This window comes from Symsagittifera roscoffensis, chromosome 6 (genome assembly GCF_963678635.1).
Source record: "Symsagittifera roscoffensis chromosome 6, txSymRosc1.1, whole genome shotgun sequence".
Taxonomy (NCBI): domain Eukaryota; kingdom Metazoa; phylum Xenacoelomorpha; order Acoela; family Convolutidae; genus Symsagittifera; species Symsagittifera roscoffensis.
In genome coordinates this window covers 48,572,301-48,597,513 of record NC_087067.1, presented here as the reverse complement: position 1 = coordinate 48,597,513, position 25,213 = coordinate 48,572,301, and the positions used below count along the sequence as shown (strand labels likewise).

The 25,213-nt window shown below is 34.8% G+C and overlaps 2 protein-coding genes across 2 annotated transcripts; one reads left to right on the top strand and one right to left on the bottom strand.

The window, feature by feature from the left end:
• Positions 1 to 304: 304 nt before the first annotated feature.
• LOC134848786 (ubiquinone biosynthesis O-methyltransferase-like) lies at positions 305 to 7,290 on the top strand. Its single transcript, XM_063866297.1, has 2 exons — positions 305 to 660; positions 6,600 to 7,290. Exons 1-2 carry the CDS (start codon positions 374 to 376, stop codon positions 7,288 to 7,290), a joined length of 978 nt encoding a protein of 325 aa, XP_063722367.1. The 5' UTR covers positions 305 to 373.
• Positions 7,291 to 11,560: 4,270 nt separating this feature from the next.
• LOC134848307 (type-1 angiotensin II receptor A-like) lies at positions 11,561 to 20,719 on the bottom strand. The gene is made up of 7 exons (XM_063865702.1): positions 20,397 to 20,719; positions 19,716 to 19,925; positions 18,158 to 18,266; positions 16,072 to 16,244; positions 15,045 to 15,188; positions 12,501 to 12,695; positions 11,561 to 11,842 (listed from the first exon to the last, which is right to left on the bottom strand). The coding sequence occupies exons 1-7, from the start codon at positions 20,415 to 20,417 to the stop codon at positions 11,702 to 11,704; spliced, it is 993 nt and encodes a 330-aa protein (XP_063721772.1). The 5' UTR covers positions 20,418 to 20,719; the 3' UTR covers positions 11,561 to 11,701.
• Positions 20,720 to 25,213: the final 4,494 nt, after the last annotated feature.

Genomic DNA, 25,213 nt, shown 5'->3' with positions numbered 1-25,213 from the left:
TCCGCTGTAATGAAATACAAGGTCCTGTTTTTTTGAGCTTTTAAACACATTTCATGCTGAAGAATCTTCACGTAGTGTTTAAACGAAGTCGAACTCAGTCGATTGGAAATCAAGTTTGCTCAATTCATTTTGTTCTGGTTCGCTGATTGATTTTTAGTCTCAACTGGGCACTGCAGATGTTTAGGTTAGGATCGAACTAAAGTGCGCCGAGAAAGTTCAAAAAACGAACTAGCAAACTTTATTTAACTAAGCACCTCAACTCGGCCAAGATTTGGCACAAATTCATTTATCTCTCAGAGTTTAAGTAATCACACACATCGATACGAATTGCTAGTTATTAATAAAACTGTCATACATAGATTGTAGTACTACAATGATTCAATCGATTTCTAATTCTGATGACAAAGAGTACAAAACTCATTCGAATCTCTATAATAAATTTCGACCTTCTTACCCCAGCCGAATCATTGAAAAAATCATCTCACTTATTTCGCCCGAGCAACGAAAGTGGGCTCTGGATGTCGGTTGTGGCACTGGACTTTTGACCAGGCAACTGGCGCCACACTTTGAGCATGTTTTGGGAATTGACAGCAGTGAAAAACAGGTCAAGGTTGCAGAGCAATCTTCCGAAACTGATTCTTTGAATATTACGTATATGAGGTAAATGATCAAAAAAGCAATGAGCTAAAAACTGTTTTTGCCTCCAAAAACACTGCATCAGCTGAAAAATGATGGTAATAATAATAAAAGTGTGCAAATACCACTGGTAATCTAATCTAACTAACGACTAAAATACGACTAAAATAAGGTATTGAATTAAAACTGACCGATGTCTTAAAAGAACAACTAGTGTCACGAAGTCCACTGGACTTCGAAGAGTAAACCTTGACTGGTACATAATTAACACATAGAGGTCACGGTTAAAACATAACTAAAACACTAAATCACAACATTCCCCACTGCACGAAAAATTTTACAACTGCTCTTTCCCTGTGTAGCCAATATCACACATATACTCCATTCTCCCCTCACTCCATGAGGGCCAACGTTAAAACAAAAAGTATCAGCGCTTAGAACCAATGAAATTTACAGAGATATTACCAATTAACATGGAGATAATTTTGTGGTAAAATTTTCAGGCTATCTACAAGATGAAACAGATATATACAACGACTATACAAATGAAGAAATGTTATGCACAATTGGGGTTATGTGACATATAAACAAATTGAACAGGCTAAGCTACATAGGTAACTAAAATAAAATGTGTTCAACTGCGAACTAATGTACAAAAATTGCTAAAATTAAGAATTCGAAAAAAAGTGAAATGAGTAAGGAGTAACCAATGGTAAAATCAACTCTATCGAGTTTAACTAAGTAGGGGGTTATAGGTTTTTAAATGGTGGCATTAATTTAGTCGTGGAATCTGTCCGCCTCCTTTCTCCTTTCTGTATCTATAACTGAAGATATGTCGCTCCCCTCATCGTCTTGAATATCAAGTCATCTTTCTACAAATGGTGATGATAAAACTGCGATCTTTGGTGTTATAGAAGACGGAGTTAAGGTAGATCCTTGAGTTGCTTGGGCCACCAATGTCCTCTAGTGGGGTCAAATAGTCCGAAGAGGATATTGAGGACTATGTTGTCTGAAGGCTTTTCGATCCTGAAAACGTTATCAGGGGTTCCTCGTCTGAGTCTACAATTTCCGAAGGGGTTTTACTAGCGGGACCTCTGTATTCTTTTCAGTTGAGCTCTCAGTCCTTACGGGGTTGTCGCTTGTGGCCGCTGGTGATGTGCAGGTGGACTGTGGAGTAGATTCGCTTGCTAGTGTTCGTCCTGACTGATGTAAAGCACTATCGCTACAAAAGGTTTGAGAGTTAAATACAAATTCCGAGTCGGTACCCAAATAGTCGTCTATAACATTGTCGCAATGGTCTAAGTGTAATGAAGAATCTAGCTCCGAATAAGTGAATTTTGAACCTTTGAAGCTTGGTATTTTTGTTCTTCTCCTTTTTGTGGCTTTTGCTCCCGATGGTGTCTGCCTTCTCGATGGGCCAGTTTCATTCGAGTCCCTCCACTTCGATGGCGAATTTTTCTTTCGTTTTCCTGCTAAATCATAAAAATTAACTCTCGAACTCGGAACTGAAGAGAATTTACTAGGAGCCGATGATTGCAGTTTTTTAAAGGCTAGATCCGATTTTCTGAGTACATGCTCATTATCGAGTGTAACCGTATGTGTAGTGTCCGATAACGTTTTTCCACCAAGAGGTTTAAGGTACGGTTTGCCTTCCCGTCTTAAAAGATAAAATCCGACATAAAAGATAAAATCGGAGAAGTTGAAGTGTTATTCACTATCTTGGCTGACGGAAATTTTGAGAAGCGATCAATACACAGCAACAAATATTGCGAATTACCACAGTTGTTGTCCAATAGACCTGCAAAGTCTAGGTCTATTTCTTCGTTTGGTTCAGAAAAGGTCGATAATTTCTCAGTGTTGTTTTTGCCCAAAATTACTTCAAGATTCTTAACCTCCTTTATACAATGGATGCAGTTATTCCCGTGGTAATGAATCTCTCTATACAAGTGCGGCCACCAAATGTTTTCTGCTAGAGACTTCATGTCAAACTGTCCTGGGTGGGTTTTCTGGAGTAGCGACATGAATTATGATCTTAGAGCTGCTGGCACTATAAACTTGTTATCATTAAATAACAATCCTTGCTTTACGTGAAAGTCTCGTTGAAAGGTCTGCAGGTAAGCTCCAAATCTGTCCAATGGTCTGCCCTCTTCTACTGCCTTCTTCACGTCCTTCAGTATTTTGTCCTCGTCTGTCATTAGTTGGAATAATTTGTTCGAGCAATGTTTTCTAAAGGCTAGTGGCGTGGCTGGTATTTTTAGGTCTCTTTTATATTTTGCAAGTAAATTTTTGTATATTTAAGTCATTGTGTCGTTATCAAAATTTAGAGTAATTCCTTTCATTTCTGCCCGAAGGGAAATTTTTAAAGATTTCACTGAAGATAGGATTTCTAGAATTGAGTTTTTGATTTCTTTATTTGTGAACGGGTCAAATGATAATAAAGAATGTGATAAGAAAAAAAAGTAAGTTTTGTCGGAAAGTTAAAAATAATTAAAATCGAATTTTGAAAGGTTTAGTGGAGTACAACTGCTTATGCAAGACTCTGAACGCGAGTGATTGGAATTACAAATTAGAATTGTGTCAGTGAATTATTATAATCCGAGTTAGTAACACTATTTACATCCACTGGGTCGTACAATTCGTTCTTTAATCAATTTTTGTTTTTAAATTCACTATTTACAAAAAGGTTTTCAACAATCTTTTTCACTGTTGCCACTAAGAATTCGTTATCATAGTGTGAGGTTGGGAGAACTATTCCTGAAGGTAATCTCGACAATAAATCTGCGAATCCCATTTCTTTTTCCGGGATGTGTCTGATCTTGAAGTTAAAAGGTAAAAGTCGATTTACCCGACGGGTCAGTCTGCTGTGCATAGTTTTGTTAATAAGATTGCGTTTGATGCCCATAACAACGCCTTGTTGTCCGTTACGATCTCAAACTCAGCGCCATACAAGTAATTTTTAAAATGCCCAGGAGCCCAGACCACTCCCAAAAGTTTTAATTCATTCGTCGAGTATTTCATATCATGAATATTTAAAAATCGTGAAGCGAATGCTTTGGTTAACCAAGTTTTCCCGTCCCATTGTTCCAATGTGGCTCCCAGACCAGTCGGTGAAGCGTCTGTTTGTAGTCTTTATGACTTTTTTATAACAAAATGGTTGTTCTCTATAATATTTTTAATCTGCTTCTTTAATTCTTCGGAGGCTTTCGTGTGATCGTCATTCCATTGGTAAACTGATTTTTGTGTACTAACAGTGGACGTCACGGAGAACTTAGAGTTTACAGGTTTGGGACGAACTTCATTTATTGGTTTACCGAGCCAAAGGTTGACCTTAATTGAGAGATGTTTTTGGGGTTTGGGAGACTTTTTATCGAGTCCGACTTTCCCACCAATGGTTTCACCCCCGTGTGTGATATCTTGAATCCCAGCCATTCTATGTCTTTTTGGGGAAAAAGCTTATTTCTCACATTTTACTGCCATGTTTTTGCTATCCAAGATGTTTAAAATCTTAAAAGTATCGCTTTGTGTTCTTTTAATGATCCTTTTGAGGCTATTAAAATATCATCGATATAACAGTTGGTAAACGTAATATCTTTTAATAGCAAATCCATTACCCTTTGGAATTCGTTAGGCATATCGCCTAGCCTGTAGAATCCCGTTAAGAATCGATACGTCCGGTGGTTTCTGGTAGTTACTAATGAACTAATAAAGCAGTCTTCATCACAGTTGCTTAGTTTCACTATACGTCCCTCTTTTTCCATTCTGTTTAAATCCGTTTTTACACTTTCTAGTAAATGAGGGGGAACTCTTCTGCCTTTAGTTTGAATGGGTTTGAATGGGGTCTGAAAATGGGTATTTCTGTCCAATGGTATTTGCCCTATTCTGTCAAATAGACCTTTTAGTATATGGTACAAGTTTAGGGTTGTATCCGAATAATTGTTTAACTTACACGAATCTGGCAGGGTTACGTTGTTAACTGGTAGTAGCGGTTGTTTTGATCGATTTCAATTCCAATTCTAGATAAATTATCGTTCCCTAAATTTTTCCTCTCGTGACCATTGGTGATGAAAAATAGAATTTCTTCCGAGGTCCATCCATTGGATTGTATTCTAACTGTAAGTTTCCCGATGAGATTAATTGTGTCATTCGTAAAACCGCAATATAATTCACGATTTTTCTTATCAACTGGGTGGATCTTCAATCGTGGGTTTCTCAATTTAAGTTCGTGTAGGACGTTTTGCTTTAGGAAATTTACTGTGCTCGCCAAATCCACTGGAATGTTCAGGTTAACTATTGCGTCTTCTCCCAATCCAATGTTGACCAATTTCTTAGTTTCCAGACCGTCGGTATCGTAGATGGTTTTGATGTTCAGAACAGAATAATCGTCGTTGCTGCTAATCCCCTCTTCTGTCCACGCATTAATCACACAACAAAAGTTTACATCAATTCTCTCTTGTGGGTTTTCTGGGGAGTATGAACAATTCCGGTTGTTTACATTATTTACAGCGGGCCTTCTTCCTTTAGATTTACATAGTATTCCAAAGTATCCTTTATATTTAGAGATGTTACAAATTATTTCCTTCGCCGGGCACAAATTCAAATGACCCTTGGTAAACGCATTCCCACATTTCATACAGGTATTAGATTTTTCTATGTTCGAACTTGGTTCTTTTTTTTATACAGTAATAAAATTTTTGTACACTCTGCCGCTGCTGCCCATGAATAACCTTGTCAAATTCGTTAACTTATGGTGATTGTGGTAACCTTACTCGTAGTTGATGGCTTGGTTGAATGCGTCCGCTGGATTAAGTGTTTCCGAGAGTAATCTACGTTGTAAGTCACAGTTTTTCTTGTTAAAAATAAAAACATCCCTTATCCACTCCTGTTCGGCGTTGATTCCAATTTCACATGATCTTGATAAATCAGACAATGCATCCCAAAATTGTTCGTACGATTCCCTGTCCTTCTGTTTTCTGCTTAGCAGTTTGAGGCGTTCGAACGTAATGTTTGTGGGTTTGATAAAAGCTGTTTCCAGTAGGTCGAAAAATTCTTTGAAGGAGATTGCTAGGATTTTAACCCTTGGGTGTTTCTGAGCAAAAACTCTCTTTCCTTCAGCTCCTAGGGCCAGATAATATAGATCTTACTTTTTTGTCGGCCTCGTATCTCCTCATACCTCCGAATTTTCTCTTCTCCTCTGCAAGTCGTTTGTCTTCTGCGTGTTCGTAGACTCGCATGGTTTCTTTATTTCTGGCCTCCCTGGCTTTCCCTTGTGGTTCATTTTATGACTCCTGGGCGGCTTCTAAGATAGAGATCGTGGTTTCCATTTCCAATGGTTCTTTTAGATTATCTTTATCTAAATTTTCCTTTGCGAAGATAGCCAGATGAAAGTGGTCTATCTAGTTGGTCCGTTGGGTCGGTGATTCCACAGTGTGGTTTGGCCAAAAGGCGGGAATTCCCCGCAGATTCGAATCAGTTGACTGCGCCATAATAAAAGTGTGCAAATACCACTGGTAATCTAATCTAACTAAAGTAGGTTAAAACGACCAAAATATGAACAACTAGTGACGCGAATCCGCTGGACTTCGAACAGTAAACATTGACTGGTACATAATTAACACGTAGAGGTCAAGGTTAAAACATAATCAAAGTACTAAATCACATTAATTGAATGGAATAACCAAAATAAATTGTTGACTGGGCAACTTGTGGCATCCGGACTTCGCATATTATGTGAACTCATGGGTTTAGTTTAATAAAAATAGCTGTTGAAAAATGTGGATGAATTAATAATCATAGTAAATATATTTTTTCCTTGACACTATGTAGAAATTAAAGTGATCACTTACACCGAGGATTTAATACACAGAAACATTGCCGAGTTTTGAACACAAAAGCTCCAAACAGATCATTTTTTAGTTTTATGACTCATACATGTCCGGAAAGTAATCATCTAGATTTTGTTTCAGAGCAGATTCCGATGATCTGGAAGACATTCTAAACCAATTATCGATTCAAAAGAATGACGTTTCTCTGGTCACAGTTGCTGAAGCCTTTCACTGGCTTGACACTGAAAAGTTTCTCAACAACTTTCAAAATATTTTGTCTCGAAAATGTCACCTGGCTTTGATTGGATATCCCAGACCTTTCGTCTTGACACCTTCTCATCTGAGCGACGAATATTTTCAGATTTCAAATCCTGAATTAATTGAAAGAGGGCTCTCTGAATTCGATGACCAGGTTTCGAAATTAGTCGATAAATTTTACAACTTGGTTAGAAATTATGCAGGATTTGACTGGTCTATTTTGGATTCAGAGTATCAATGCTATGAAACTCAATTTCAGAAAAAGTTTTTACGTGTAACGACCGAAAAGATGGCCCAAATCGTACCGGTGAATTTGTTTGAGTTTTATCAAAATACTCAAACCAGTTCTGCGTACAACCGATATTGCATAGCCGAGAAAAAGTCAAAAGGCGAGAACTTCACAGATGAGCTTTTAGTGTTGATATCCGAAGTCCTTAAGCTGAAGAAGCTTGAACATTTGGGAGAAATTAGTCACACATGTGAATTTTCAGATACTGAAATTGTAAATATGAAATCTGTCTGTTTCAATTTATACTACAATATATTTGTATGGTATCTATCGAACTGTGAATAATTAAAAACTTTCAACTTAAAAAAATTATTTAATTTTCAGGTTGCGTCTATAATTGTTTATCAATTTGCCCTCATACTCTTTGGCTGAAAACTATCACAAAATTATGGCTGTTATCGAAAACTATTTAAGCTTTAATTAAAACTTACACTTTGAAATCACTTTATCCATAATTAAACTTTTGATAGAACTGTCTAGCACATTTTTTGATCTCTCAAATTGTCGCATACGCTCAAAAAGAGTTTTGTTGATTATGTAATCCTTGAAGCATGACAGGTTCAAATTTTTTGACTAATTTGATTTGTTATTCAGCCTTATGAAAACTCATCAACGAGCTATTATTGTTTCTGTAAGAAAATTTCTGTAAGAAAAACTTAATTTGATATCGACACACAAAATTTTGAAGATTAAACAAAAATGACTGTAGCTTTGTCTTTTATCAAATACGTTTTATCCAGTACAGTCACTTTCTCAGAATTCATTTCTCTAATGTTTTCTCTAACGAATTCATTTCACTAACGATTTGCTAACGTTTTTCAACAACTAATTCTCGACCAGTTTTTCCGACTTTAAGAACGAAAGTAACGGAATATTTGTGCTCGGGTGGGTTTTTTTCTTCAGACAAAGTTCGACTTTTTAACTAGCCATTTTTGACAAAATTTATTAATTATTGTTCAAAAGGTATTGTTGACCTGAGCTTAAATTTGAAAAGATATTTCGCCTGTGATCAATTTTCCTAAAGTTTGGGACCTAGAGATTGCCATTTTGGCCAAATTGGGACAATTGACGAGCGATTCATTTCGCGCTATTAACATGTAAGCGGAGATTTAATGCGTCTTAAAAATCGTTCCAAATTGGTTGAAGGAAATTTATTTGTCATAATTTATTTGTTACTAGGAGCGGAATCTACCACTTTGTACTTTATATGGTCTGTGAGGGGATGATTTTCACAAAAAAAAATACTTTTTTAAAAAAAAAGCAGTAATAACATTTATTAACAGTAATAACATTTAACTTTTTCATCATTTTACTGCTCCATAGACCTTAAAAGGCAGTCCGAACATTCAGGGCTTCGCCTTGCTACGAGCAGTTTTGTTCAATTTTAAAATGATAAAGAAATATGAGGCAGATAAATTACCCTTTCTACAAGAGTGCTTTCAATATTTTGAAAGCTGAATTTTACATTCGAATTCATTTCTGTTTTTATTTCAATTGAAAAAAAATGTTTTCCACAAGCTGCTCTAAAACAACAAAAATTAATGCGTTTAAGAAATCAAGTTGCTGATTTTTCATGTTTTTTTATTTCGAAGTTTTAATAGTTGGTTTTAATTTGTAACGTGGTTTATTGTTAATTGCTTATATGAAAATATCAAATTTGAGATAGAGAAAAATGATACGCTTCTTTTTGACGCATAGTTTGAAAAGCAAGAAAGCAATTTAACCAGAGGTTCTTGGTTGGTAGTCAAATTACACTTTCTAAAGTTAATTTGATCTGCGACAAGAAAAAAATTAGCAAAAATCTGAACTGAAGCAAAACGTACGTCAGTGTGATAGTGATCAACAGTTACTTTAGGAAGAGTTGCTCATCGCAAAACGATACTTTCCGGGGCTTACTCAACACTCTGAAATCTAAACGTTCCCTCGGTGATAAACAGTATTTATAAGGAAAAAAACCCAAATGCTATTCATAAGATCAATAGTTTTGGCGCAATTTTGTACAGCGAATGTAAGAAAATGATGAAAATGTTTGAAAAATTTATTAACGTTGGACAAAACTGGGATTATAGTTTCGTTTCAAATCCAGTATTAGCACAACAATAATGACTGAAAAAAAAGCCTTAAGAATGTATATTGTGTAAAATAGGTAAGTAAAAAAGTTTAATGATATCGATTAATGTGAATAAAAATCCATTTGGAATTTCTCAAAAAGACGTACCAAAAATTAAATAGATATTCAAACAAGAAGGATCATGATATTTTTTTTTCGGGTTTTATTATGAGACAATTTTAGATCAATTAGAATTCATCCCATTGAACTTTTATCATTTTGATTTGATCTAAACGGCTTCTCTCTGGTTTTGATATGAAATTAGCTCTAATCCAGATGAAACTAGGTCAAACAAACTTACAATTTATTTCATCTGAATGAGTTTTTGATACCTAACTCAACCTTAAATCGTTTTTGTTAGCGCGGGTAACGCAACAGCTGCTGACTGCGCTACTCTACATAACAAAAAGAGTTTTTTTTGGACGTTTCAGCAAATAGTTTCATCATAAAAATCATGCTAATATTTAAAAGCTGGCTGATGTATTTTTATTTACCTCTAAAAAAGCTGCTTAATTTTTCCTTTAAAGGGTCCCGTGCCTTTTTGAAAAAAAGTACCCTGAAAACCATTCGAAAGTGTTCCTTTGTAATCTTATCGCAAACATTATTAACACAAGTCTGCTCGTTTTAATGCGAACCCCTCAAAGTTTCGGTTGCTTTTAAAGGCCTATGACAAATGGCTTGCCTTGGAAGTTTATTGAAAAACTCACAAAAAATCAATGTTTCCAAAAAATGTAGATATTCATTTCTTAAAAGCATCCCTCCGCGCTTTGTAAAGTACACAGTGATTTTTTTTGCACTTGAAAAACATCAAATGGATCAGCATGCCTCAACTCAAATAGCAAGCCTCAACGCTGTTGAGGCATGCGTTGAGTGAATCTCCGCTGTCGATCTAGTAGCACGAAATATATCTTTCGTAAATCATTCCAATCGGATCAAATTGGCAATCTTATCAACCCATGTTTTTAGAAAGCGGTCACAGATGAAATATATTGTTAAGGTCGTGTTCAAGACTAACATACTTTTCGAATTATTTAAATGCGTCAAAGTTTTTATCCCACTCTTTATACTCAACTTTTGCAGATTATTTAATCTGAGTATTTTCGGGTTTTCTCGACAATAGAACAATTGAGAAATTCAAAATTATTTTTATTCTTTTCATTTGACTTTACGTGTCGAGTTTAGCCTAAAAATTTCGAAAACAACTATTAACCATAATTTCAAATTTCTCTGAAGAAGATTTCGATCATATGTTTATCTGCCTAACAAAATTGCGCCTAGAACGTTAATAATAAATTACTTTTGAAATAAATTAGCCTATTTCTTCTTTTAATTACTAAAGAAACACGTAATTTTTCATAATTGGGAAATAATTCCCTCAAATTCAATAGTTTGCGGTACAAATTCTCCTGTAATAACTTTTGCTCCTAGTAGCTCTGATGCAGATGTTTCTTGAGTCAAAATTTTGCTCTAGTTTTGAAACAATTAAAAGAAAATATTAGTTGAATTAAATTTTTTTTGAGAGTTTGATGAGATTTAATAGCAAGCGAATATCCTTCCAAATCTGTTAAATTCATTTTTTAGACAATAAAAACGATTTGTATTTCTAACGCAAAAATGGAGTGTGTCAATCCTAAATCGGCTTGCAAAAATCATCCCGAGCAACAAAATTGGGTCATTTTCTTCGAAATTTGGAGCAAAAGGAACTCTATCGTTCTGATGGCAAAAAATGAATTGATATTGATCAATTTTACTAATACTGGGAGAAAAAAAAATTGGAATCATTTTCAAAGAAAGGATAGATATTGATTTTTCTGCACGCATGGATTTGGGCAATAACTACAAACTAGCACCGACCTCGTCTTATTAAAGGATTTTTGATACGATTGATTTACTTCAAATTGATAGGACTTAACTTTTTTTTGCGTTTTGGCTGAGTATACAGAAGGTGTATGATGATAATTTGGGGGATCATATAGTTCAATACAACGGAAACAGATGCCATAACTGATGACAAATATTCATAATTTTTTGAATATCTTCACAATTTATCTTGCAAGCTGTTTAATTTGCCATTTTAACATGCACTCTCATTAGCGTTAGCCATTGGTGGAGGTTAAACAAATCGTAACAATAATCTGAAAATAGTTTGAGCTGAGAAAAATCCATGGAGAATCTTTTGCTCTGTATAACCTTCATCCAGGAGTAATTTTAGTAATTTTATTGACTCAACAATGTTTCAAATTTTTCAGCTTTTAATCTGAATTCATGTTATCTGCTGTAGTTTGCTTTCTTGGGTCTATTATGTTACACGGCCCAAATGATCAAACTTGTCAATTAGGCTTGTTTGTGAGAATTTTTTTGCTTCGATTCTAATTTCAACCAACCAGATTCGAGCTTCATCATCAAACTTTGACTACAGCAAAAAAAAATAGTTTTTAGGCCGTAAAACAGAAGAGAACCGCTTACTATTAGAAAAATCAGCATGCTAACTCATCATTTGCAAGACATGCAAGACTGTGCTTATTTTGTGCTAGATAGTTTCCATCAGATATTCTGGATGTGGATTCTCTCCGACTGGAGCAGCGGTTACTTTGCAGTGACTGCAGCTGCTGGCTTCTGTGTCTGTCGCTTCCGACCAATCATGGTCAGGAACTGGGTGCGGAAATGTTGACTGGACAACACATAGAGAAAGAAGTTCATCGAGTTGTTCGACACAGCTGGCAACTCCTGCAAAAGAGTTTCTTTACTTTCTGACAACATTAAAATAGATAAAATAGTTAATGAAAATTGAAGATGAAGGGAGAGGGAGAAGGGGTAGTCGAAAGGAGGTAAAAAGAATCCATGGTATAAATTAGAAGCAAAGTGTTTATATTCAATAAAATTTGGACCCAAAAAACCGAAGACAACAGAAAAATTTTGCAACCATATGAATCCTCAAAAAATATGGAAAAATATGGCAACCAGAAGAAAGTGAGGACATTTTCAGGATCGGAGGGGTTTGGACCCCTTCACCCCTCTCAACGAAAATCTCAACTTCGCTTCGCCCGTGATCAACGCTTCTGACTTACAATCCTCCCTCTATCCCCCTATCCCCCACCTCAATACCAATACGCTTCTGGTTTAAAATAATTTGGCATAAAATGTGCTAAAACGGCTCTTTTTCTTCATCCCACACCTGTAAAATTTTACAAATAAAAAGTTTTTTCACATTTTTCGATTGTTATGAAAATTGGCATACTATGATTAGGAAAAATAAGGTCATGACAAACAAATTTGGTCTGCATAATTAACCTTGTAAAACTACTCGTAAAATCATAAATTGGATGCTCGTGTGAGGTGTTCTAATTTAGGTTTTTGTTACAATCTATGCCCAATCTACGCTGACCTTGAAGAAGTTGACGAAGTCTCTGATAGCGAACTTCTCCGGCGTGTCCACATTCATGACTGTGGTGGCGAACACTGCGATACTCACTCCCGCATTCGTGATCATGAATGCAATTGAGACAGTCAGCAGCTGCATCGTTATCTCCCTCTCCTTCTTCTGCTGCAAAGAGGACCCACCACCTCCGTCCTTCTTATTCTAGAACATTCAGATAGTTCTAGAACATTCAAACTCACTTATTCGGAGTCACAGTTCTTTGAGTTGCTTCGGGGAGACGCCTGAGATTTGTAGATCACTCTGGTCTGGAAACAACCAGATTCGGTCGCTCTGGCGTGGTCTTGGCAAATTTGACAAAATGTTTAAAAATATATATGGTCAAACCACAAGACGGTATGCGATTCGGAGTGCTAGCGGACTAAATCGCCCAGGATAAAATCCCACCGGGTAAAATAGACCTAATGTGCAGGGGAGTTAGTAGTTGAAAACATAAAACATTTTAATTTACGACACATCAAGTCAGGGACGCGGCTCACTTTTGGTTTCTTGTAAGTACGGCTCGTAAATTAGTCTTTTCCCTCGTTGATTGATTAACTTGGTAGTGAATGGGTTGATCAGTGACTCAAACTCTACGAAAAATAATTCTCCCAAAAAATCAGCAAAATTGCAGCGCCTTTACATCAGATAGCAAGAAAAACCGATTAGTGCTAAATAACATGAACGAAAAATATGCCTATTTTAAGCCATTTTTGATTGCAGTTGTGAATTTTCAGGACATAAATTATCTGAGAAACTTTCTTTTGCGTAAAAATAAACTTATGCAAAATAAACTAACTTTTGCATTTAATTTCTCTTCTCAATTAATTTTGTCTATGCGGTTTTTTGCAATTCTCTACAGAAATTTGCGAAACGTCGGAACAGACAAAAATCAATTAAATGGGAAATCTGCCAATTTTGAACAAAACTTCATGCAATCAATATGGAATCACTAATTTTCAAGCTACCTTGAGACATAAATTCTGTCTTAGAATAAGCGTTTGCTTGAGAAAATTTCCTGAAATAGGATATTGTTCTTTTTATCCGAACTTTTAAGTCAATGGATGAAATCTTAAGTTTTTAAAATGATTTTAACCCTTGTGACTTTTTAATGGCCTTCAAATTAAAACCGCGTTTCTTCAAAACGCATTGGAATCAGCCAAAAGCTCATTGTATAGTTAATGCTAAATTTTTGCAAATCAAATATTGGCGACCTTGGGCAATTGAATCGATTAAAGTTATGGTTTTTTAATTAATTTTTGGGCACTGTTTTTATGTGAAGCATTCAGTGATAAACTGAAATCCAATGTCAAATGAGCAGTTTTGGGTTAATTAACTTTGGTCAGATTCGTTGACCGAAAAATATATTGCCAAACAATCTTATATAATAAATGAATGACAGAAAATTGATGTCATGTTTTAGCTGCCATAAAACGTAATGGCTTTAGAGCAATCACTGAGCACAACGTTTCAGAAAGGCAAGAAGGTCCTGAACCTTGAGTGTTCTAGAATTTTCAGTCAAACTCAATTTGACGCTCAAGATTTTTTAAAATTCTCCAGATCTGTTAACGCTCCAGATGTTTAAAAAGTCTTGGGAATTTTAGAAATATTTGTTAACGTGATTCACATTCAAGGCCACACAATACCTGTCCACACAATGTCCTAAATTTTGCGTGCACTGATTCATTTCAATATGAAACAAACATACTAAAAACAGCCTCTTTGCCTATAAAAATTAAACTTGCCCTAAGAAGCATTTGAATTATTTCATTTCTCATCGTTTGAATAACTTGTTCAAAATAACCTTAACTTTCTGCAGACAGATTTGCTTTTGAAATGATTTGAAACATTGCAAAGTTTTATTGGTTAAATAGTTTGCTCAAAATATATATTTTTTTGCAAATTGAATCGTTTACAAAAACATTTCAAAAAATTTTCGACTGATTAGCTTGCATAAAGTAACTTGAACATTCCGAAAACCAATTTGCTCTTGAAAATAACATGAATAATTCAAAATTTCATCGGTTGAATAGCTTGCTCGAAATAACTTGATTTTGTGTGACCGATTTATTCTTTGAAATAACTTGAAATGATTCAAAGGTTTTTTGATTGAAAACTTTGCGTAAAAATAATTTGACTTTTTGCAAACTGACTTGCTTAATGAAAGAACTTCAAAGATAACTTGAAATATTTCAAAGTTTAATCATTTGAAACTCTTGCTTTAATTACTTAAACTTTTTGGGAAACACTGTTTATGAAATGGCATGAAAACTTTCAAGTTTTCATTGCTTGAAACGTTTCCTTCAAAAACTTAAAATTTTACAAACAGACGTGCTCTAGGAAATGATTTGAATTAATTCAAAAATTCATTTGCTGAAAATTATGCTGAAAAAAATTATTGTGAACCGATTCAATCTATAAACTAACTTGAAAAAACTCAATTTTTCATCGTCTGAATGGCTAGTTTGTTATTAAACTTAAAACCATTGGGCTTTTGCAAATGACTATCTGTACCTGTCTGAGTTTGTATATGATGAGTGAGTTTGAGATGAGGATGGTGGCGAATGGGATGGACAACATGAAGAGAAACATGGCCAGGTTGGCGAACAACACCATCTGCTCCTCCGAGAAGTAGTCGAAGTTGAAGATCTCACAAACCTGCAGACAAACATCACGCACAAAAGGTACGTCAGCAAATTGTTCTTTTTATGTTTTTTAGAACATCTTTTTCAAGATTTTACTGAATTTTCATCATAAACTTCAGACAGGTTCCATAAAAGTTTGGTTCCATAGAGCGGGAGGAATTATATTCGCATCTATTGCTCTATTTATTCGGATCCATCGAATACAGCGTCAAAAATGCTGTATTTTATACACAACTATGTCAAATAACCTGCCAGTATTTTCAGCTTTTTCGAAAAATAAGGCGGGAAGCACTTTTAATGCCAAAATGTATTGAAATGCATTGAACAAGCCATTCTCAAAGTCAAACAAAATTTTCTTGTCTGAGTGTTTTTTTTGCAACATGATATTAAAAAATGCAGTTGATTTACCAACTATACCTACAAGAATTGAATGAAACTGATTTACAAAATTAGTTCTTGACGTTCTTTCAGCTAACCAAAAATTGGAGTTTTCTAAAATTCTGATTGTACCAGATTCAGCTTATTAATTGCTGCCAAATTGAATGGCCTAGAATAATCTTGCCAAATGGCTTAGAATAATGAGCATCTTTAATAAGGTTTTTTCTAGAAAAAAAATGATTTTTTTTTCGGTCAGAAAAACAAGTTAGATATAAAACTGGTTAGTGATTGATTGAACTGATGCTGCTGCTTCTGCAACCAATGATGTGCTAATTTTGCTGAGGTCTATCATCTTTGATAAATAGCGGGGTAAAAATGTTGGGATTAACAATGAAGGTGCAAAAAGATATGTCACTCTACTTTAGAAATGACAAATACGACATCAGCTATACTTAAGGTCCTCTCTATGTGGTGTGTGTGTTTAGGGGGGGGGGGCTATTAACTTGGCTTTCCTGTACCTGTCCATTGATATCGAATAGGAATAGGGTGGGCCAGCAGACTCCGGCGGCGAATGCCTCAGCCAGGAGGGAGAGAGTGATTGCAATTATGGGCTTGCTCTTCTCCCTGTACATCACAGGCAGCCACAGAGCAGTCAGTCTGTCGAGCGTGAACATGGTCAACACGTAGTTGCCTTGGCAAAACACACCAACAATTACAGATTGTTCTAGAATGTTCTCTTGGCTCATCTAGAAAATTCTCTTGGATCTTTTTGGCTCTTCTACGAAGTTGTTTATGGAAAAAATATGCTTGTTACATTGCACGAAATTAGGCCATGTGAGAAAAAAATACAATATAAACAAGGATAGGTGATTGCTGTTAAAGTAACCCAGAATTTTCTGACTCTGTTAATCTGATCATAGGAATCTATTCAAAAATTCATTTTTTTTCTCAAAACTTTCAATGTTTTTTCTGCATTTTTAAAGTGTCTCTCAATTTCTAGTCGAAAACTCAGCTTGAAAAATTTTGTCTAATTAAACTTGAAAAGTTGAATAATTTTCATACCAGTTATTTGATCCTTCGGCGACTTTTCTGAAACTCTTTTAGAAACCGAATTTTGACCAATAGGGCTTTAACGTGATTTATTTGAGGCACGCAAATTATGTACTGAAAAAAGAAAAAGCGGTTTCTTTCAACTCCTCGAAAGCGGTTGGACTTGGACAAAAAGCAGGCAGGGGAAGGAAAGCATCAGAAAGAAAAGCTATTTTATCTGCCTGCCGAAAAAATTACTCAAAAAATTTGAAAAAAACTCTAATGTTTGTATAAGATGATGTTCAAAAAAAGCTTAACAAACATTGCGAACAAAAACCGAGCTGCAAATAAGGTTACAAAATTTGGGTCCACCCCTGTTGAGCTGAAAACAAAATTGTTTTCATGAAAATTTTTTGAGCTGTTAACATTTTTATGACCCATCCGCACTGAACTCAAAAAATCAAAAAAACATTGCCTCAAATATACGCAATATAAGTTGACTAGGTCGATATAAATTGAGCAGAAACTTTTTAATCGAAAAAAAATATGCATATTACAGACACTTTTATTATACAATAAGCTGTTTAGTTCAAAATATAACCCATGCTTAGATATAAGCCATAAAAACATGCCAAATAATATGGGCATTTCCATTTACATAAAACAATTACAACCTAAGCTAAATAATTGTAAAGTTGAAAAAATTGAGCATTTTAGCCGTCATGAAATTAAAGTTGAAAAAATTGAGCATTTTAGCTGTCATGAAATTTATTATTTTTTTTAAATTGATCATTCTGTGAACAAAGATCTTCGCTTGAAAAATCTAGTACCAAGTTTGGCAATGCTAGAGCAGAAGGTGATATGCTACAATAGGTGGTAATTTTGAGTATAGTGCATGTATTGAATCTGAGAACTATAATGCATAATAAAGTCATTTCAGTTTCAATCAATTGTACTGTTAGTAAAATAATCTTTGTTAGAAATTACTCTGACAAATGAAATGCTATTCAAAAACTCAAAACTTACTCTTCTTTTCCCAAAAATTTTGACTTTTGAAATAAATTATGAATAATGTGCGAAGTATAGCAAAAAGCGATTCAGCTAATGAAATTGAAAATACCGCTTATTGTAATATATCACGGAGCAGAGTAATCTGGAATGATCTCAGAATTTTTCAGAACTACAGAATATTCAGATTTCGTATCGTTATCAATACCATGAAAAATGCTGAAAGTTTAAAAATTCGGCAAGCTAGACAATTTTAGAAAATTAAGCCGGTAAAAAAAATTAATTGAACACACACACAGTCTTTCTCAAAGTTTTCGCGATTCCAAACATCTGATATTTTGAAGAAGTCTCCAAGACAATTTTGATGGTTTTTGCAGCTCATGAAATATGTCTTAATATTTTTTTGACGCATTGACCACTCTCAATTTGATAGTGTTAAAAAAATAAAATGTGGTAAAACAATTGAACGTTAAGTGAAGAAAATATCAACAACTTAATTTTGTTACACAGATCGAAGCAAAACGTTTAGTCAAATGAATAACAGCAATCAGAGTAATGGATGGTAACCTCCGATGGTGGTGGTCCAGGAGTACCACGCTATGCCCTTGCACACATATCTGTTCACAGTCCTCACGTCCAGACCAAATATAGGCAGACCCATCTCCAGAATTCCGTCCTAAACAAAGACATCACACAGAAAAAAAAACTTTGACATCACACAGAAAAAAAAACTCCGGACAGAAAAAAACTTCGTCCCCAGAAGAACTCATAGATGAAATGATGAAAATCTGCCGTACTTATACTCAAATTTCAAAAAATATCGTAACATTATTTCCTAATTTTCTACTTTGGCAGAGTTTCGACATTTTTTCAGCCTGGGTCGAGGTCCACTTATAGTCCACTAATAGTTAGACTTACTTCGGCCAAAAAATGGTATGTTCGAGGGTGCTGTCCAAAATTGAGTAAATTTTGACATGTGGACAAACTATCTGTGTTTTGATTTTCTCGACACAAGTCAGCTAGGTTTCGACCTGATCAACTAAACCTGGGTAACTCTCAATTGAAATGCTTTGTTTGAGATAGAAATGTTTTTTTTTATTGCTCGGCCGGATAAAAACAAGTATCAGGGCTATAACTCAACAAGTTTTCCGGGCTATCTTCCTGTTCCGACCGCAAAATGGACGGGAATTTTGTTTACAGATGTAACATATTCCAGAAAACACAAATCAACAATAAATGGAGCTGAGTGATGCATCATGAAGCTCTCCGATGAATTCCACCTATGCTTTGACGTTTTGGCCTTCTTGAAAATCGAGAATTTTTTTTTGAAATTTTTTCTTGAAAATCAAGACAAAAGTTCGACAAAACTTTCAAAAATTTTGTCGACCTTTTTTAGGTCGACCTAATTGATCACTCCCAGAATACTATAAAGATTCTATTTTGACTAAAATTTTTTCGCCGCATGCATATTGTTCAAAAAACGTTTCAAAATTATCATAAATTGGCGCCAAAGGCACCTTTAATTTTTTTTAGTGTTGATCAACCTAAAATGGATGGCCATAAGGGGGACCCTTTGGTTGGTCGAGGTCGAATCTCTGAGAAGAGTCCGTCAAAATCTTTGAGGAGTCCCTGATTTAACGGGAAAGGCGCGCGGGGGGGGGGGGGGTTAGGCTTGCGGACGCTTCGCTTTTCTCAGGGGTCTCAGCTTTGGTACTATTTTAAGACCCATTTTTGGCTGGCTAACCCTAAAATTTTTCTAAAGTCGCTTACGCTTTGATCTTGATAAAGTAAATTAAATCGGTTGAGGTCAATTGGGAAGCACAGTGGAAGTGTGCGATTGCTGAGAAAAGAGGCCGGAGTGATTGAACTATTTAATTCAGTGACTGTACACTGTGCCTGGATCACGCAGCACTGGCACACTCTACAGCTAACTGGCGACCTTTTTAAGGCAGAGTCTAAGTGGGTTTGTCAAACCGCCTCTGCCTATCCTCGCTGTAAAATAAGATTCAAATTATTTTGTCGTTTGTTATGCTTGAATGTATTTTCTGTTGATGAAAATTGTATAATCTATGTTAGCGGAACTAATTCTTCTTCTTTTGGTAGTTTGGTGTTTGTTACAGTTTACCTGGAACACAGCGGCGGTGTCTGCAACAGCCAGACACTTGATGTATGTAGTTCCGGATGTCTTCGAGTCCAATCTGGAGGCAGTCATGTAAGCCAGCACATTTCCAGTGATGCCTATGATGGCAATGGCAAAGGTGACTGCACGTACCACTATGATGCCTGTGTAGTATCCTCCGTGCAGCTCCTCCGCCAGCGCTGCCAGATCTTCTTCCTAAATTAATAAAAAAGAAATTTGATTAAAAAAATGAAGTTGACAGAAAAGAGGGTAAAAGTTAACATTCTCTCCCACCAGACCAGAACCGAATCTAAAATTTTTTGAGGGGATTTTCTTGAGTTTGATTTGGTCAAAACTTTCTATCGATAGAACCGAATTTTTTTATCGAGAAGCTTTGCGGATTTTCAAAGAAGGGTCATTTTTATTGCTCCAAATGATTATCGGGTCAATGCTCGAAAGATAAAAAGAGTTACATATTTTTTCGGACTTATAGACTTGCCCGACTTAGAGAATTTTTGTGAGCGAAATTATGAAAACATTATTCACGCGTTTTGAACCTCTAGTCCAAAAACTTGATGATAATTCCATTTTTGATCGGGGAAGGTATAAATTTCCCCTCTGTAACCCCCACGCCCCTCTACGCCCACATATGCAAAATATACAAAGATCTGAAAACTTAAATCTTACCTCAACTGTCGTCGTATTCATTTCCCGATCTCAGCTTGTTTCGTTTTTTTTTTAAATTGGTTTTTCTGTCTTTTCTTTTCAACTCGTCAATGGGTTGCAAATTGTGGAATGAACAAATATTTTACATTTAGCTTGAAAATTCATCTAATTAAAGCGTTAAAATAACAATCGGTTCACAGTTATTCAACGAGTGTAGCGGACTACTATACTCGGTTAATGGCCCCAACAAAATTGCTCGTTCAAAACCATCTACCTAATTTGTTTAAATGACACCAATTTAACACCCCAAGGCGCTTTAACTCTCGTAATTAATGGCATCCCTTTCTGTTAATAAACTTTTAAAAATTTCAAAAAGGCTCATCGAGTAAAATGTGGGAAATTTAAATAAAAAGGTTTTTTATAGCTGAAATTAGTATAAGCAGTGATGCGAAACAAAAGATAGTTTCAGGTAAAAGATCTCCTCTTCTAGAGACAAGACTACTCGTATCAGCACAAAGCCTTGAATGTTTCGACTGCCAATTAACGTCTACGGAGTAGTGTTTGCATTCAAAAATTGACAATTTAAAAAAAAAAATCAAGAAACCAAAAGTCTCCAAAACACGCAAAATGTGTCCGTGGAATCCGGACGCGTGAAAGCACAAATAAGCTTAGTTATAAAACCGAGCGTCGTAATGAAGCAAAAGCTGACAAAAGCTGACAAAGAATTTTCCTAACGCCAAATGATCCGTTTCAAGCAAAAATTCTGCTTTGAAGACATATTTTTGGAAACAAATTAGCCCAAAAATATTGTTCCGGGTACTTATATACAACCTACACCCTCAAAATTCACCCCTGAACTGCTCAATTTGGTTGTGCAAATTTTTTTTGGAAAGAATTTTAAAAAGGTGATATAGGTCGGACAAAGGTTTTCCCCAAATTCTATTTCACCCAGAAAGTCTATTCCGCCTAAAAGGTCTATTCCACCCAGAAGGTCTATTCCGCCCAGAGTCAAAATTATGGAAAACTGATGTAACGATAACAAAAACTGAGACTGTTTCTCTCTTCATCTTTGAACCAACTTCATAGACCCGTTTTAAGGGTAGTATTTAGGTTTTAAAACCCACAAAAAATTCCTTAAAAGAAGCGCTTGCAATTTTAGAAACAAATTTTGCTCTCACGCGTGAACAGTTAAAAATCCAAATTAAAGAAATATATCATCAGAAATTGTGCTCATATTGCAAAAAGAGTGGCTTCAATTGCTCAAGTCTTTGTGAAATGAGAGATGATTCATAAACTTGTTTCAAAAATACCATGTCACTTAAGACGAATCTCAAAGAGAAAGTTTAAAGAGCGAGTTTAAAGAGCGAGTTAACAGAGCAAAAAATGAAACCGAATTAGAAAACAAGGCTGATCAGAGTAATGTGAAGGTGAGTAAAACTAGTTTTCTTTAAAAATGAAATTGATTAGTTTTTGAAGGAGAAAACTTGCATTTTGATTGAAGTACGTGCTGATCAAAAATTCATTAGGGTCTGTTAATTTTACCAAAACCCCTAAATTGTTTTAAATTTGTTTCTTCTATTTTAAATTTTTAATCAAATTGTGCGAAACGCGCTACTTCAATTCAAAAATAAATTAGCTATTGTAATTGAATGGGAAAGATGGAGGTTTTGTAAATTGATTATTTTTTTAGTTTGAAGCTATATTCCAATTATTAAATTCTTAGAGTCCCCAAAATTGGTTACCTTGCGCTAGATTTATGCAATGGGCTGAAAAGAGAGGATATTTTAGATATTTTAAGTCAAAACAGAATTTTTCAATGTCCAGAATTATCATGGAATTTACTGAAAGATGTTTTTTTGCTGTCTTACGATGTTAGATCCAAATTTTAATTATATAAACAAGCAAAATAACACCCCCATCCAGATAGATCAACAAAAAATCGTCCATGCCAGAGCTTATTTGGGGTTATATTTGCTAAGAGCTGCATATAAAATGCTCGATTAAAATTGGCTGAATCTTTCATGTCAGCACCAAAATTAAAATACTCTCCTGTAAAGATATTTGTGGAAAGGGTGTCAGTAATGTCAGGTCATTTGATTTTTGTTATATTTATATCTTTTGAATTAGTAGCTGAAAAAAAGAAGCCATACCAAAAAGATTTTCGGTTAAGCAAAGCAATTACATCAATTTGAAGTTTAATTTTAATTTTAAATTGCGAAGTGTTAAAAAACTGCAGTAAAGCCAAACCCTAAAACACAAATGACACAAATGTGCTCAAACCCAAAAACACCCAAAAATACAAATGTGCTCAAACCCAAAAACACCCGAAAACACAAATGTGCTCAAACCCAAAAACACCCAAAAACACAAATGTGCTCAAACCCAAAAACACCCAAAAACACAAATGTGCTCAAACCCAAAAACACCCAAAAACACAAATGTGCTCAAACCCAAAAACACCCAAAAACACAAATGTGCTCAAACCCAAAAACACCCAAAAACACAAATGTGCTCAAACCCAAAACACAAATGTGCTCTTTGCATGCGCTAATAGCTACAAAATTGATAAAGCACTGTGTTTTGGATAAATTTATGACTGATTTCAAATTAAAAAATGCGCTGCAAACTTAGTGTTTGCACTAATAGTCAACAAAATTAGTAAAAATCTTTTTGAGTGCAAACAATATGAAAAACTCTACATTTCATTTAAAGTCATTTTCAAATTTTAGCGCTTCATAAATCATGCACTTCATGAAAAAACTTGAACAAGTCAACCAATAAATTTCAAAAATAAATCCACGGTCGGGATGTAGGCCATGATGAATTTTTAAGATCGTACTTTTTTAGTTTTGTTTTGAAGCCATGATCTTCATTGTTTTGAGACCCATCTTCAAACAATTTTTTTCCAGTTTCGATTGATAGCTTTGTTGAATTGAAAAAATTTCTCGGTCCGACAAAGAAAACAGTCAAATCAGTTTATACGACACAAAAATTTACACAATCTTGGGAACTTACACAAAAAATTGGACAACAAAACTGATAATAAGAATCCTGGGCATAGATTGGAGCAGTTACTTTTCCCAACTAATGGCCGGAACATTTGTTTTGTTGGCTTATTTCGATCTTCAGCCGTCTTTTGACGTCGAAAGAAAAAACTCTTTCAATTTTTTGGACTGTCATTTTTCGGCAGTATAAAAAACAATTCTAACTCATCGTTTTCCCTTAGATTCAATTTGAAACCATCAATTCAAATTCTTTAAATTGTTTAGAAAAGACCAGCAAAAAATAATTTTAATATGCTGATTAATTAGGTCCACAACATGCGATTTCTCAAACTTTGGCCTGACTAGGTAATTTTAATTTGTTTTTTTTCTTCTAGTTTTTGTCACAACATCAAATGAATATCTTTAAATGTAGCAGAGAAAAGGACAAAAAGTGATGAAATTTTTTTCAATTATTCGCTGAACTCAAACAGACGCAGTTTCATTGTCCAGTGATTCTAGTTGTTTCACAAGTTTGAAGACTCAATCAAATGACTTCATTGTTAATAAAAAAACATGTGAATCTAAATTACAGTAAAAATTCAAAAAACAAAAAACTTGAAAAAACATAAGGACTGAATTTGTGTTTTAGTTTATATCGTTTGCAAAGTATTTATACGTTTTTTAACTCTTTTCCAGGGGGCTATTCTCATGCGCGAAGGAACGAATGAGCGAAAAAACTCATGAGCGGAAGATCGTACACAAATTTAGCCGAAAGTCAATTTCTATAAAGAAGCAATTGCCATTCAATTTAAATAAATTAAATGAAGCAATATTTTTCATTACGAAGCCCTTGAATTATAAATCTTTTCCAATTTTGCGACGGTCAATGACAATTTGAAAATTTTGCACATTTCTGCCGTTTTTATATTCGGCCAATATCAATACTGCAGTCCCTGGAAACGTTTACTTTCTTTCCAAATTTTAGATTGCTGAAATCTGATTGGCTGATTTGTATTTTCGCAGATTCGGTCCTTCGCGCATGAAGGATTCCACCCTTTTCCAGCACCAAACTCAGTAAGTTTCGGGATGCGTGAAAATATATTGTTTCAAAAAACGGTTAAAAGAATTGACATAACTCATAAAAAAATTTGTGAACGGTTGTGAAAGCCAGCAATATTAAATTGGAGGTTTTTCTTGAAAAACCACCAAAACTGCCTGAAGTATAAAAAACCGCGAAAACGGTAAAGCTCTGCTGCTCAATAGAAAAGGTTATTTATTATTTTTGAGCGATGTTTAGATATGTTCAACAAATAAAAATTCGATTCTCGATTAGTGTTTCACAAAGTTTATTTTGAACCAAGAATTCGTTAGAGGAAAGTGTTTGCTGTTTTTTGGCAGAATCTTGTTAATAATTTTTGATGTGAATTTTTTCATCAAATGGATTTTAAAAGAAAAAATTATAAGATATGATACCACATATACTTGTGTAGAAATATGTAGCACGAAAGGGATTTGAATATGCTCATCAAAACAGATAGCAAAGAACATTAGCAGATGACAATGACAAAAAAAATTGACCATAATAAAGAAAATATTTTGTTTGCTCTTATTGATTTAAAATCTGGGAAAAAAGATAACAATCCAAAGGACCAAAACTTTTAAATTTTGATATCGCGGAAAAGCTAATGAAGGTACATTTAAGTGAAAATTTTGTTTCGTCAGTTTCGTTCATGATCAGTCCAAAAGATGCATTCTTCTAAAACCTCAAATTAGTTTCCACGAAAAGTCGCCCTGCGTTTTTTTTCTTTGACGATTTTGTTTTTGTTTTAGTTTCGAGCTAGACTAGCAATTAAC

Bases quoted from the DNA above. Each gene is read 5' to 3' on its own strand.
- LOC134848786 (XM_063866297.1), top strand. From the start codon at position 374: ATGATTCAATCGATTTCTAATTCTGATGACAAAGAGTACAAAACTCAT. The intron at 661-6,599 runs GTAAATGATCAA...ATTTTGTTTCAG, and splicing joins TTGAATATTACGTATATGAG to AGCAGATTCCGATGATCTGG.
- LOC134848307 (XM_063865702.1), bottom strand. From the start codon at position 20,417: ATGAATACGACGACAGTTGAG. The intron at 16,245-18,157 runs GTTACCATCCAT...TGTTTTGCCAAG, and splicing joins CTGGACCACCACCATCGGAG to GCAACTACGTGTTGACCATG. The intron at 15,189-16,071 runs GTACAGGAAAGC...GTTTGTCTGCAG, and splicing joins TATTCGATATCAATGGACAG to GTTTGTGAGATCTTCAACTT.